General features: G+C 37.8%; 1 protein-coding gene and 1 pseudogene across 1 annotated transcript; both read left to right on the top strand.

Annotated features, from left to right (window-relative positions):
* The first annotated feature begins 587 nt into the window (after window positions 1-587).
* LOC145010369 (toll/interleukin-1 receptor-like protein pseudogene) lies at window positions 588-1,043 on the top strand (annotated as a pseudogene).
* A 12-nt stretch (window positions 1,044-1,055) lies between these two features.
* Window positions 1,056-3,339, top strand: LOC145010361 (disease resistance protein RUN1-like). Its single transcript, XM_078968919.1, has 3 exons — window positions 1,056-1,120; window positions 1,880-2,528; window positions 3,088-3,339. The coding sequence occupies exons 1-3, from the start codon at window positions 1,056-1,058 to the stop codon at window positions 3,337-3,339; spliced, it is 966 nt and encodes a 321-aa protein (XP_078825045.1).
* Window positions 3,340-15,689: the final 12,350 nt, after the last annotated feature.

The raw sequence follows: 15,689 nt of genomic DNA, 5'->3' as shown, positions 1-15,689 counted from the left end.
TTTTTTTTGACATGTGTTACCCTTGAGGCTCGGATCGCGTAGTTGCTCAATTTTGGAAGAATTGAAGTGGGTCATTCATTCCTAACTTTGAGGGGGAGAATGTTAGGGTGCAAAGTTTTCCATGAATGACTTTGTAATGTTTGACTTTTGTAAAACCCGCTTTCATGTGGAGTATTAGCCTTGTGACACATGAGAGATAGAGAGTGAGAGAGAGACATGTAAACACCTCTATATAAGGTGGGTTCATACCACTTGCAGAGGTGTGCTTGAGAGATGTAAAAGTTGAGTGTGTAAGTGTGTGTTATTTATGTAGTCTAGATCTAGATCCTTTTTGTGTAACACCATATACAATCAATACATCTCTTGAACACCCAAATCACCATGTTCATTGTGCAATCTGTAATGCTGCATGCCAAATCATGTTCTTATGTCACTACAATATGGGATCTTGAGATTGAGGCACAAGTAAGGAAAGTGTGGGATCTAAAAGCTTCAAAACACACTATTTACTTTTTGATGATGTCTGGAGGTAACTGGGTTTCAGTGGTTGTAGGGAAGGGTGAAGGCTCCTCAACCCATTACTCATAATGGTTGAATTCCATGAGATTTCAGAAGGATCTTCATCTTCTTCATTAACTCATGGTCGTGGATATGATGTACTTTTAAGTTTCAGAGGTGTTGACACTCGTAATAGTTTGACTAATCACCTTTGTAATGCTCTCATTCATGCCAACATCACTACCTTCTTAGATGATGAAGAGATTGAAATAGGGGTAGATTTGAAACCAGAATTGGAGAGTGCACTTAAATCATCCAAGGCTTCTGTTATAGTGTTGTCCAGGAACTATGCTGCTTCCACATGGTGTCTTGATGAACTGGTGTTGATCGTTGACAAACGTAGGCCATCCAAACAAATTGTAATTCCCATCTTTTATCATGTGGAGCCCACCCATGTCAGGAAACAACAAAGTAGCTTTGGAGATGCAATGGATAAGCATAGACAAAAGATGGCGGCAGAGACATATGAAAATAAAAGAAGTTAATGGGCTCAAAAGATGGACAGATGGAATAAGACACTTATAGAAGTTGCTGATTTAAAAGGGATGCATGCAAATGGCAGGTAACTACTTTCTAACCCATATTTCCTTACTCCGTTTATATTGATAAATTAGTGCATGAAACTCTATAGCATCTTTTCCTTATGCATTTCAATATGTTTCTTCATAATCATCTAATAGTTATATTTTTTGATGTGTTTAAATTTGGATAAATCTTAAAGAAATGCTTGAATTTGATTCTAATCTTTGCAATTATGTGACTACATAAGTTAATTCATATAGGCGGGTTAACCATTTTGCTAATTTTAACACATTTCTTATGCATTTATTATTTATCACATATAAATTCATTTATAATCCATTTTAGTGATTTTTATATGCTATCAATTAATAAACGAAATTTTGAATGCTTTTATTTTTCTTTTACTATTTTTAATATGTTATTATGATAAATAAATGTTCTTGTAAGTACTAAAGGCTAAGTTATAACTATTGACTACATTTTGTTATGATTCATGCAATACTACATCGATATTTAAGTTTGGTGGTTTTGAAGAAACACTGAAATTTTGGTGGCCCGTTAACGAAATCTTCAATTACATTGGTGGCTCTTGTCTTATTACAGATAATAATTATGACTTTGCACATTATGGGCTTATATGGTTACAAGTGCAAATACGATAATCTTTATGATTTTAAAAACTTAATTAAAGAATAGCTTAATACGCTATGATTTTGATTTGGATATTTAAATCTCCAATATGGCATTATGTTAGTTTTTTGGATTGTCTCTTTTGGTTCTTACTAAAATCAAATTCCAGGATAGAGGTGGAGCTTATTGATAAAATTGTTAACGACATCTTCCGTAAATTACGAAAACCCTCAAGGATTCCACTGCCACAACTTATTGGGACGGAAAATTCTAGTAAATTTGTCACATCATGGTTGAAAGATGCATCTTCACATACGACAAATCTACTCACTATATTGGGTCTGGGTGGGATGGGGAAGACGTCTTTAGCCAAATATGTCTATGCATTACATTTTCATAAATTTAACACAAGCAGTTTCATTGAAAATATCACTGGGAGATGTGATGAAAAATTTAATGGGATTCTTGATGTACAGAAACAATTCTATGATGACATTTTAAAACAAAGTTCAGTTCAAGTTCATGATGTTTCTACATACACCTCAATGATAGAGAATGCAGTAGCTCATAAAAGAGTGTTTCTAGTTCTAGATGATATTGGTAGTCTTGACCAAATAGATGCATTACTTGGAAGCAAAGGTTTTCATCCCAGAACTAAAATCATGATAAGAACAAAAAATGCATGGTTGACAAAGAGTTGTGCACTTTTCAAAAAGAACATTAAACCCAAGTATGTGGAGCACAATCTTGAAGGCTTATCTATGATTGGATCAAAAAAAATGTTGTGTTATCATGCATTTATGTGCAATCATCCCAAGGTAGGTTACAAAGAGGTGTCAGAAAAGCTAGTAAATTATTGTGAAGGACATCCAATGGCTCTTAAAGTTTTGGGTAGGTCTCTATACACAATCGTGACGTAACTTATTGGGAGGGGTACATAGATGAACTAAAGAAAGAAAACGTTCCCCCCGTAAGTAATGCATTGAGAATGAGCTTTAACTCTTTGCCATTAAAAAATGATAAGGACTTGTTTAAGCATATCGCTTGTTTTTTTTGTTGGAATGGATAAAGATGTTTCCGAAACAATATGATAGGCATGTGATATAGAAACCAGATCTAGGATCACAAATCTTAGTTACAGAAGGAATAATGAATTGATGATGTATTAGTTGGTTCAAGAGATGTGTAGATTCTTAATATGTGAAGAATCACCTTACAAGCTTAGGGAACGAAGTAGATTATGGTGTCATGAGGAGACATTCAAAGCGTTGAAACAAAAAAGGTAATAGGTCATGTATATTTGTTCTAATCATCTTGTATTTTTATATATATGGCTATGACATTCTAAAATATTTTTGCATACCCCTTTCTTTTTAGGGTACAGAAAATGTTCTAGGCCTCACCCTTGACATGAGAATGCTTGTGAAAGAGAAGTTACATGGATCACTTGAGTTGAAAACAGATGCATTGAGTAAGATGGATAGGCTAATGCTTCTACAACTCAATTATGTGCAAATAATTGGCTCTTACAAGAATTTTCCAGAAGAAATTAAGATGGTTGTGTATGCATGGGTTCCCTTTGAATTATATACCATTGGACTTACCAATGGAGAATTTGGCTGTTCTTGACTTATCGTATAGCAATATTGAATCGTTTGGCATTTGTTGTAGCTATCCACAACGATTTCATAGGATGCTAACGGTAACTTATCTCCATTTATTACTTTTCCATGTCAAGTAGATAAATTCACTACTATGCTAAATTTTCTCATAGGACACTAACAATAACTTGTTTTCGTTGACTGATAGTTTTTCCTTCTATTGACTAGTACTAAAGTACTTAGTCTAACTCATCGTTTATGTGAAAGTATCACAAAATAAAGTAAACAGGAAAGAGTATATGATAGTCTTCTACCAAGACTTAAGTGTTTTGTAAGTAAAATGATAGTTTTTTCCTTTCTATTGACTAGTACTAAAGTACTTAGTCTAACTCCTCGTTTATGTGAAAGTAGCAAAAAATAAAGTAAACAGGAAAAAGAACTAATGTAAGTGTTGTCACTGGGTACTAGGACTAACACAACACCGCAATAAGCGAAAAGTATAACCTAATGAACATCCGAAGATTGTCCAGAAAAAGTATTAATGTAAATGTTATCACTGGGTACTAGGAGTAACACAATATCGCAATAAGAGAAAAGTATAACCTAATGAACATCCGAAGATTGTCCAGAAAAAGTATTAATGTAAGTGTTATCACTGGGTACTAGGAGTAACACAACATCGTAATAAGCGAAAAGTATAACCTAATGAACATCCGAAGATTGTCTAGAAAAAAGTATTAATGTAAGTGTTATCACTGGGTACTAGGAGTAACACAACATCGCAATAAGCGAAAAGTATAACCTAATGAACATCAGAAGATTGTCCACTTGTAGTCTGTAGCAGCAGGTGGGTGGAAGGGTTAGTCTTGATATCGATGTACCTAATATAAATAGTAACCTTAGACCTCTGTAGATGGTCATCTACCACTGGTGCTAATCAGTGGGATTCGGAATGGTTAGTCCCACCTAGATATCCCATTGAACCGGGATAGGAAAGATATTTTACACAGAAAGTACTAATAAATCATCCTCATGAACCGAGGTTCAAGTATTCGTGTAAGTATACACAGGTAATTGTATCTACGTAAAGGTATTCATGTAATGTGTTCGTGTAAGCGGATTCATGTATCATGTAAGCATATGTAAAGGTACTCATGTATCAGATAATGTACTAGTAAAGACTCATGAATAAACTGACTCTTGTGTGATTCCTTGTAATAAGAATAATGTTTGATATCTTCTAACTATCCTTATGATAGTTAACTGAAAGGTGATTGGTTGTTCAAGTTGGTTTATACACTCTTACTACCCAAGAGTGTTGGAAACTAAATGAAGGGTGAAAACTATAATCTCTAACATATATATGAACATATGCGTATAAGTATAGTTTGGTTCAAGAAGGTAAAAATGGTTTTGTAGGACATCTAAGAATTTTGAAAAATAATTAACAATGACTGGATGTCATTTTAATAAACATTTCAAAAGTAATACATTTGATAACAAAGCTTTTTTAAGATTTAAAACCATTTCATGCATCACATTTTGTAGTATGTGAAATCTGCTGATTTCAAACACAGTTATAAAATACATATAAATGATTTAATAACATGTTGTTTTCTACTTGTATTCCCCCCCCCATTTAAAGCGTTTAAAATCATTTAAAACATTGATTAGGGGTATGAACTCACCTGTAGATGGTGGTTTGGATGAACTGGGCGGTGTAGGATTGTTAGGTGTCAAGTGAGGACTTGTACACACACTATGATCCTAATGAGCATATAATCACACATATATGCACTCAATTTGTCTTAAATTACTAATTGATAATGTTAAGACATCCTAGAACATAATAAACACTTTATATAAGTGTTATAAGCCCTAAGGATTGCATCTAAGTTATTATGGGACAAGGTACTTGGGTTTAGGGTTCCAAAGGAACCCATACTTGAGTTTAATCTCCATATAACCTCACACATGGAGTTTACGGTTGTAAACTCTTGAGTTTACGGCCGTAAACTCCAAGACTTAATGTCCTTGGTTGTTTTGAGGTGTTAAATGATCCCTAGAAGCATTCCATCTTTGTGGGTTAATTCTTGTAAGTGTTTAGGGCATAATTTCACTCCTTTGAGGAGTTTACGGCCCTAAGTCCATTTCCTTTGGAGTTTACTGCCATAAAATCCCCTGGAATGGTGTTTTTGATGCTTTCAACTCTCATGTACATGTAGTATAGGTCTTAGACTTTCATCTCAAGCATATGAAGGCCTTAGGCCCACTTTGGTTCCCTTCTTTCATGTTTACGGCCCAAGATCTTTATTAGGGCCGTAATCTCCCAAAAAGATGGGTTTTTGATGTGCTTTAGTCCTTGATTTAAGTGGGAAAAATTCCATGTAAATGTCCAAGGCTTTAGGTGTCTTAAAAACACACTTTGGTCCATGATTTTCGAGTTCACGGTCGAAGATCTTCTTGGGCCGTGAACACCCAAAACTTGGTGATTCTTGGTTGTTTTCATGTCCCAAATACACCTATATATGAGTCCAAGGTAATTTCATATCATGGGGGAAAGGCTAGGCTTTGTTTCAGGAGTTTACCGCCCAAGAACACCTTGGGGAGTAAACTCCTAAATCTAGTTATTTATTTATCTAATTCATGTTATAAACACATAATAAGCTTTCTAACACTACTAGAGAGAGTTACTCAGGTTTTGGTATAAAAACCCAAAGATCCATGAGAGAGAAAATGGCTTTTCTCTAGTTGAAAATGCGAATAATGAATGAAATTAGTTAAGAATTCTATTTATAGTCCTGAGATATTTTTGGCAGAAAATATTTTTATTCCCGAAATGATTTCTAATATAACAGAGTGTTGGAATAACAGTGTTGCACGAAACCCTAGTGCATCCACTCTCCTGATATTTCCTAAAGTTTAAACCCTGAATTATTCAAACTTATCCGAAAAGTCTGAAAATTTACTGTGACTGTTATAACTTATATTGAAGTGATATTGTTTGTTCCAAATGGAAATTTCGGGTTGTCACATCATCCCCATGTTAAAGGGAATTTCGTCCTGAAATTAGAATTTAGGTAAGGAAGTAGGTACGAAAGATCGAGTCGTTATGTGAACTTCCTAATCGATTGGTTCTCGCGCTCCTAAGTGAAATTGGGTTCTAGGTTGGTAGCCCAACGAACCTCACTAACGGGCGATGGCGCTGCTTCGTCCGCTTGACCACTCGGTTGAGCATCACAACGGTTCTAATACGAAGGCGAGGATGTCGTTAATCTCGATTTCTTCGAGTGGGCTTACGAGAGTCCTAATGGAAAGGTATTGTTTAAAAATTGAGATGCGAAGGGTAACATGTACGTTACTGAGTTCGCGGAGTAGATGTAGTCGGTGAGATGCATGACCGATTTTGGTAGGAATCTCGGAGGTCCTAACTATATTGGATTTAGCTTTCCACGCCTTACGAAGCGTATTTAAGCCATTCTCAGAGTGAGGTTTCTTAAAGAATTTGGTCTCTCACTTGGTATTCCAAAGGTTCTTTCTATTGCTTAACTTCCCAGTCAAGGGCCACCCCTCGCTAGGTCAAAGTCAAAAGGGTTTCTGAAATTTGCGAGGATTTCTGGTTGGACTATGATAGTAGGTCTGTAAGACCTAGTATTTGGAGAATTTTCCCGTCGGTGACTACGGTGCCGACAAATTACCAACGGTTTTGGATAACTTGCCAAAGTACTCAAGAATTTCCACATCACTAATAATGTGTCTTAGGAAATCTGACTCTTAATTCCAAAACTCATGTTCAGAGAACTTTGCGAAAAGTATCTCCGAGTGTAATGTTTCCATGGGTTATTTCTTACTACGAGGGTAGATAAGTAAGTCATTTCATGGAGAAATGACGAACTGATCCCAGTAAGAAAGACGTACTCCACTCATTTAGCTCATGAATATTGTGGGCGTATTGGTCCTATCCGAGGGGTATCACTACGGACTTGAAATGTCCGCATCGAGTTTAGAGGATAGTCTTCAGGACATCCTTCCGTATCACTTGAACTGGTGATATTCGAATCTCAGGTCCATTTCTGAAAGTAACTCTTTCCCTATGTTTTCTCAATCAACTCATCTAAGCGAGGCAGAGACAACAATTTCTAAAGGAAATCTGAATGAAGTCTTCGGTCGTCGAGGTACATATGATGCACTCCGTCGACTTCTGGTAAGAATACGATCGGAGCTCTCAAGGGTGAGAAGCTTGGTCTTCTAATTCTATTGTTGAGTAGTTTGTTGTGCTGTCCACGCTGTTCTTGTATCTTCCGTAGGTGTTTAGACTGTAAGGCGATATGGTTATAAGAGTGATATTGGGTTCTAAGTTTGTTCCTACGCCAATGCAATTTACTCGTACTCTTGGACAGACTCCGTCCTGAAGTTCATATTAATTCATACATGGTTCAATGATCACAATTTTGTGTATACGAGTCGTATATAATTAAGGTTGAAAAGATAGTCAAATAACTGATTCTTCCTTAATCTCACAAACGATCGAGGGATAAGAAGTTAAAGTGGAATCATCAATTCTAAACCTGTAGAACATTGATTATATATCACTCTCATGTATACATGCTTCAGTGATAGATCTACCGTATGAATCATGGAATTGAACTTGACGTATTGCACAAGTAATACTGTGGGGATTCCTTCGGAAAGGAAAAGAACTATAAGGTACTTCTTGCACGAGTACCTCGGTGTTCTGATATGACGGCTTCGCTAAAAGATGTTTACTGAGAAAGAGATGTACGTATGGAGCTGGTATTTCGAGGATCAAATTTACTCGAGTCGTATGATAAATTCGGAAACATATGGAAACTAAAGATGTTAGATTGGAACATTAGGCGTTACAGACAAAACACAACGGTGCAACCATTAACAGAGTTACAATACTTTTACAGTAACTATAGGAATACTGCTGCAAACAAGGTATACTACAAAATACAAGTATACGCAGCACGAGAGTCCCTTAACGGACGGAATCTCGCAAAAGATAAGACTCTAGTTGCGCTAGTCTTGGGGATGGTTCATAAGTCTGTTACAGTGAAACGCCTAAATTACATTAACGTGGGTCCGGAGTAGACTCTCCTGCGGCGGCGGTTGGTAGTAGACTTTCATCTGTGCCAGCAATTGCTGCCCCTGGGCAGTTCTTTTTGTAGTGACCCACTTTGCCACAACCGTAGCAAACCTGGTTCACACTAGTGTTTGGCACTTGAGCGGCCTGAGCTGTTGGCATCCTGCAGACACGGGCTGTATGCCCCTTTCTGTTGCAGTTAGAGCACTGCATCTCGTGGTGGTGGAAGTTGCACTTGGTGCACTTCCGAAGGGTTCCATCATATGGTTTGGCTGGTTTAGGGACAATTGGGATGCCCGAAGGGATGGTAGTAGGAGGTACTGATGTTGTAGCGGTGAAGGTCATTACTGGTGGTTGTTTCTTATTCGCTCTTTGAAGCGACTTGTCCTTAGGTTTAGCCCAAGACTTCCATTTGTTACTCTTGGCCTCGGGATTCAGGGTATCGTGGTAGTTTGTTACTTGTTGAGGTACTCGATCGTTACTTGGGGTGGAATGATTGTTAACAATCCCGCTAACACTTGTGTTGTTAGTGTTCAGGTGGGTCAGAACAGCTGACACGGCAGCCGAGACTGCAGCTTGAAAGGTAGTTGCATCAATCTGAAGAGTTGGTGTTTGGTTGATGGGCTGATCGTTTTTCTTGGGCGACATTATTCTAGTACACCGAAATAATTGAATTTGTGAGCGAAAATGGTTGAACCTAGACGTAGTTCGATCGCTCATGTGAAGAATAGAAGTATGGTCAAGGTTCGACCAACATCCCTATGATGCAGTCCTACTATAGAATGGAAGTATGTTAACAAAGGTTTAACCTACATCCCTATGATGCAGTCCTAGTAAAGATCGGAAGTAAGTTCTTACGACGGTCTCAAGATGTTCGTTGTTCGCACCGAGGTATCGTTGGTTGGTGAATAACATGATCCAACCATTAAAAGAGACATGAAGATGTCTCCAGAGTTAAATTACTATAGTCCAATGACTTGACTAAAGCATGTTTCAAATAGACTCAAATGAAAGTATGATAAGAGTATTTGAGTAAAGAATGACACAAAAGTTAGCCGACTGTCAATACCTTTGATATTCATGACGTACAAGTTCTAGAAAATGACCTTGTAAAAAGGTCTTACATCATATCCAGAGATGATAGTTCTCGACAGCATGAAGACTTAACCAAAAGTACTTACAGTACAAGATAGTTTCATAGAAAATGCCACATCGGGCATAGACAGAAACACGATTCCTTTCTAACAAGGAATATAAAGTAAAGTATCTACTACTAGCAACGGTCATCCCTCTGGTGAACTCTCAGTTCAGCCAGTTGGCGTTCCACATCAAGTAGGTGTCGTTCGTACACCCTCTGGCATACTCGAAGTTCTATGACTTCGACTCGTGATTCAGCTAGTGCTTGCAACAAGGTTTCATGGTCTCTCTCAGACCTCTCACGAGCATGTTCAAGGCGACTGGTGCGAAGAATATGCATTCCTCCATTTGTATCTACTTCTGCGATACGTTGTAGACCTGTCATGCCCTGAATTTCGTTTCGGGAAACTCTACGAATCAGAATTGGTAGAACTCTGTCTGCTGAGCTCCCTTCACTTACATTGTAGAAACATTGGTCTCCATTGAACATCATAGGTTGATCTTGATCTTCGCTCCATGTTTCCATACATTCCTCCCATGGAGGCGTCGGGCCAAGAAAAGTCGGACGAGGGTTAGGAATTGGAAAGGGAGATGTCTGAGGTAGGTTCTCAACCTCGGGTTCGGAGATAGCACTGTCTGAGAGGTCTTCAACATGGTGATCATTCAGAGGGATCGGATGATCATTATTTGGTTCTTTTCCAAACCATCCAACAATAAAATCGTTCGGAAGGAACAGGTTGCCGTGGGGATGGAGTCCATCCATGTTATCTACGTGACAATTTGGGGTAAGAGCATAATTATTAGACGGACTATCTAGATAATTATTTAGGAAATCTTCATTAGTTACGTCGCTATTTGTAAATTGCATACTAGTTATATGTAATCAACACATGATAGACCTTCGAATAAGTGACCTTAACTCCAAATTCACAAGGAATAGGGGTAAAGCAAAAATTTCACCACTTCTAAGTCTATATCATCCTAGTTACGTATAACTTTAGTGTATCCACTTAGCAACTATGAATTTGGTAATGAAGATCCCGCTTTAGTTCTCAAGTATAAAGTACTTATAGTAACACAAAACACCCCTATGGTATTTTAGATTTACGTTCTGTTATAATGTTCTCATTGTGGTAATGTCAGTAAGTTTTTAGACTTGTTGCCATATCACAACCATTCTTGGGCATGTGCTAATCACTCCTTGGAACATCATAGTTGATCAGGCTATGCCACTCCTAAGACTGACCATACATCCCTAGGTGTCACACTCTGAAAACCATAGGCGGAAACATTTTCGGGGTTGACCCCATGTTTAAGTATCAAATCCAATGTACATAGTAAGTAAGTAAAACAACCATTACATTAAATATAGAAAAGTTTTACATTTATTTCAAAAGCATAAGTCATACAAGTGATACATATTATATATGAAGAACACGAAACGAGTCTTCTGAGAACTCCGTCTTCCTACAAAAGGATCTTCGGGTACCTGTCTAACGCTGACCTGAGAATACAAGCAGTTTAAAAATCAGCATAAAGCTAGTGAGTTCATAAGATGTTTGTTTTTCTAAAAAATGTACGAGTTCCTTTAGTTTTCTAAAAAAGTGATTTTTCCAAGAAAATCCCATATTTTCATAAATGTTGGTTACCAAATCCGAAAAGTAATGTAAACGATGTATAATGAAAAAATAATTGTTCTTGTGAACTGTAAAGTTTACTTATCTAACTTGTTACACTTTTCTGGTTACGTAATATGGTTACTCAAGAAAATCCTATATTTTCCTATATGTGTGTGTGAACTGTTACTGATTCTGTGTGTACAAACTGTTACCTGTTCCGATTATGTTCAATGTTATCCCCAGGAAAACCCCATGGTTTCCTGAATGTGTGTGTGTACTGTTACTAATTCCGATTATGTTCAATGTTATCCCTAGGAAAACCCCATGTTTTCCTGAATGTATGTGTGTGTAACGTTACTGATTTTGTGTGTGCTAACTGTTACCAATTATGTTTATGTTCAATGTTATCCCCAGGAAAACCCCATGTTTTCCTGAATGTATGTATGTGTACCGTTCCTGATTCTGTGTGTGCTAACTGTTACCAATTCCGATTATGTTCAATGTTATCCCCAGGAAAACCCCATGTTTTCCTGAATGTGTGTATGTCTCCTGAAAGTCCGATTATCCTCAAATGTACATTAGTTTTATTACGTACATAAAACTAATAATTAAGGTAAAATGTTAATAATCTTGATTGCGAGTCCTTAACCATACTCAGACTAGATATGACTCGGACCAGGGCCAATATCCTTTTTATGACTTTCGTCACCCTTGAACCTTTCGGTTCGTTTGTAGCTAGCAGCCAGGTGCGGGATTGTCAGTCCCGTATAGATCTATACACTCAAGTAACGTTCTCCGTCCTAGAGATTCTAGTTACAGGGTTATTCCTCCACTCTCTGGTGCCAAGGAAGTGTTACAGAGGACGTGTGTCCAATCTTTAAGATTACTCTTTACTCCTCGTACCTAGGGAAGTAGTATCTATGACTAACTATGTTCTAACGTGCCTGTCCTTTACGCTCGAGCCTAGGTGTATTATTAAGGATGTTACAAATATTCTATGTTATCTAATGGCGACTGTCCTTTACACTCAAGTGTTTTCTATCAATATAAGTGTGAACAATCAAATGTGAAGTATAGAACATGATAGTGTATAATAAGAATTGAAAATCGTTTTGAACAACAACTCTGCGAGATAAAACAGTTTGGTAAAAATGTTTTCAATTCTTAAAAATGTACAATTATGAACCCATTTAACTGAAATCATGAGTTTAAGTACAAGATATTCTTGTACTCTTGCTTGTATTCCCCCCTGAAAACATTGAAAAACTACTGAAAAATAGTAGGGGTATGAACTCACCGGATGCGGAAATGTGTCGAATAGAATGCTAAACGTCGAATCGAGGCTTGATAACGCACGAGGTTCCTTTGTAATATGAAATGGTATAAAAATATATCTAATTAGATTCATAAACTCTAATTAGATATGATATTACACTCCAATGAACGAAAACACCTCAAAACAAGTGTTTGGAGTGACCCGGGTGACATCTACGGACGAGTATTGATGCGTGGGACTTGGGATTTGAGTTTACTCTTCAAGAGTAAACTCCCTAATGAGTTTTCGGCCTTATACACCACTCACACATGAGTTCACGGCCGTGAACTCATGTTGGCAAGGTTTATGGTGCTTAAACAGTCAATGTCACTTGGGAAGAGTTGGAAAAATTTTACCTAAGGCATGGGAGTAATTAAATTCACCAAATGACCTTATTTAAGAGAGTTTACGGCCCTAGCATGGAGCTTATGGACGTAAGCTCCCATACCCCCTTAGATTGTGATTTTAAAGGCCTTAGATTAATCACATTTGATTCCTATAATTTTTACATGCCGTGAAATGAATTTGGGGCACCAAATGGCACACAATTAGGAGTTTACGGCCCTGGAGCACATGCTATGGCCGTAAGCTCTCAAATGAAGAGTTTTGTTATGTTTAAGGTCCCCAAACTATTTTTGGTTGGTTCTATGATTTATTCTAAGGCTTTTGGTGAAGTTATATTGCTTTCTAACATGTTTGAAATGAGTTTACTCCCATGTTTGAAGTGTTTACAGCCGAAGCACATACCTTGGCCGTAAACTCATGTAAATCCCTCAAAATCCACGTCTAAGGTGTTCTAAGTCCATTTCATGAAGTCATGTAGCCATATCTAAAGTCTAGTTATGGTTTGGAAGGGCTTTATTGTTCAAAAACCCCATTTTCATGTGTTCATAGCCAAAGGCTGTTCCATTGCCGTAAACACATGTTTATGGTCCTATGCCATGATTTGAACGCGAAAATGAAGGCTAAGGATGTTAGACTAAGGGCTAAGATGATTACCTTGGTGATTTGAAGCCTAAATTTGATGTTTTTGGACCTTGAATCTAGTTTGAGGAGAGAGGTTAGAGAGATGGTTGTGAGATGAAGCAAAAGCTTCAAATGAAAGCTTGGATCACTTAAATTGTGTCCAAGTTCAGGATACAGAGGAATTCTAGCCGATACCGGTGTTAGACGGGGCTTTTGGTCGCACCCAGCCAAATTGCCATAACCCGATATGGTCGATTCTAAAATGTTTCGATCACTAGAACGGGGTGTTAAAATAAGTTCTAAAGGTATTAGGATACCCATTAAGTCATAATATAATTTCCACATTAATGGCTTAATTAAATGTCGGAATTGGAAACAAAATTGGAAACGACGATTGAATAATCGAAATGAATCACGAAAAGGGTTAGAAACAGTGATACAAATTTCGGGTTGTTACATTATCCCCCCGTTAGAGGGAATTTTGTCTCGAAATTCAAAGATTCGAACACAGATCACGAAGTGAAAAGAGATATGAGGATGAATCTACTGCTTCGGGTCTTCATGCTCCTAAGTGGAATCGGGTCTCCGCTTGACATTCCAGTGAAACCTCACTGTCAGGATGTGGCTTTGTTACACACGGTTAACCTCTCAATCCATGATCTCAATTGATTCATCCATGAAGGTTCGGACTTTCGTTGGTTTTGATCTCATGAAAGGGGTTACTAAGGTTTTCGTCAGGTCAGCACTTCTTACAAACAATGATGTGGAATACCAGATGCTTGCTACCGAGTTCTGAAGATAGCTCGGAGAGGGCTATGGAATCGATTCCTAACGAGGATCTCGAAGGGCCTAATGTTCCACGAGTTAAGTTTTCCGCACTTCCCAAGGCGTACTATGTCTTTCCGGAGTAAGACTTCCAACAAGTGGGTACATATTCAGGTGGCAGAGTAGCTAAGGGTCCGATGGTTCTAAAAGAAACTTCTACGTGAGTCTACGATTATAGCCGATGGGACCCAAGAATTGACGGGTTTCTATGGGTATCCCAGTGCTGACTAATTCTTTATTGCCTTAGCTTTTGGAAAAGTTTACAAGTATGATTGCTTTGCTTATCTACATGACCAAGAAAATGGTTTGACCGAAGGGTACCACTACTACCTTGTAGTGATCGTATCAAGCCCTGATTGCTGTTTTGGACACATCGTCTTCACTGGGGTTTTCGGGCTACGGGGTAATTCCAGGGATTAGGTCGATGCGAGACTTGACTACGCGTTCGGAGAGAATTTTCAAGAATTCTTCTGAAACAGTATTGGGGAAAGAATTGCAGATTTCTCATTTCTCGATGATCACATGGACGAGGAATACATGGGAAAAACCTTTTAAGCTTTGATGCACTAAGATCATGAGAGTCGGATCAGGGGAAAGTTAAGACGAATGACTTTCTCGAAACTAGGAATAACAACATGAATGAGGCTCGTTCATTACATGCTAAAGGTGACATCAAAGCATTACATAACAAGTTTGCCAATAGGTCGAACGAAAAAGAATAATTGTTCAGATTGAGGATACAATCTACGGATACGACATAAACGTTCTCGTTCTCACGTGATAACCATCTCGATGGTATACATTTTCAGTTACTCACGAACGACAGGGTTTAAAAGATGTTCAAATGGATGGTTAACGAATTTCTTTTGGTGCTCGAATCGAAAAGAATCACAGGCATACAATTTTTAACTAGGGGAAATATACCTGTGGCAATGGTGGGATCAGTGGCTGTCTCCTCTTGTCTTATCGCTAGAACTCTTCCGGTGTTGCCAGGTTTTACAGCCTTGGGGCAATTTCGCTTGAGATGTCCAACTTCTCCACAACCATAGCAGGGACGACCAATGCCCGCTCTGGAAGTTTGACTCGTTGATTGAGTTGGTGTCTTACAGTTTTTCACCATGTGACGTTGCATGCCACAACTGTTGCAAAATACTTCTATACATGGACCGGAAGGAAGGTGATGATAGTGATGGGTTTTAGACCTATGAACATCCTATGTGCTCATACAAACGCTAATGCTTGGATCTAGGTTTCTCTATTGTACATGCAAGTTATCGAAGACTATAAACCCTAATTCTAGCATTCAAATAATCATATTAACATGAGAATAGGTTTATAATGTTACCTTGATTGTTATGTAGCAATAACAATCTGAAATCTCATTGTATTGACTTTAGAAGGCTTAGAGT

This window comes from Lactuca saligna, chromosome 1 (genome assembly GCF_052625555.1).
Source record: "Lactuca saligna cultivar CGN05327 chromosome 1, ASM5262555v1, whole genome shotgun sequence".
Taxonomy (NCBI): Eukaryota; Viridiplantae; Streptophyta; class Magnoliopsida; order Asterales; family Asteraceae; genus Lactuca; species Lactuca saligna.
This window is presented reverse-complemented; position numbering and strand designations above follow the sequence as displayed.

Coding starts and splice junctions, on each gene's coding strand:
- LOC145010361 (XM_078968919.1), top strand. CDS start 1,056: ATGGACAGATGGAATAAGACACTTATAGAAGTTGCTGATTTAAAAGGG. Junction 1,121..1,879: donor GGGATGCATGCAAATGGCAG/GTAACTACTTTC, acceptor ATCAAATTCCAG/GATAGAGGTGGAGCTTATTG. Junction 2,529..3,087: donor TTATGTGCAATCATCCCAAG/GTAGGTTACAAA, acceptor CTTTCTTTTTAG/GGTACAGAAAATGTTCTAGG.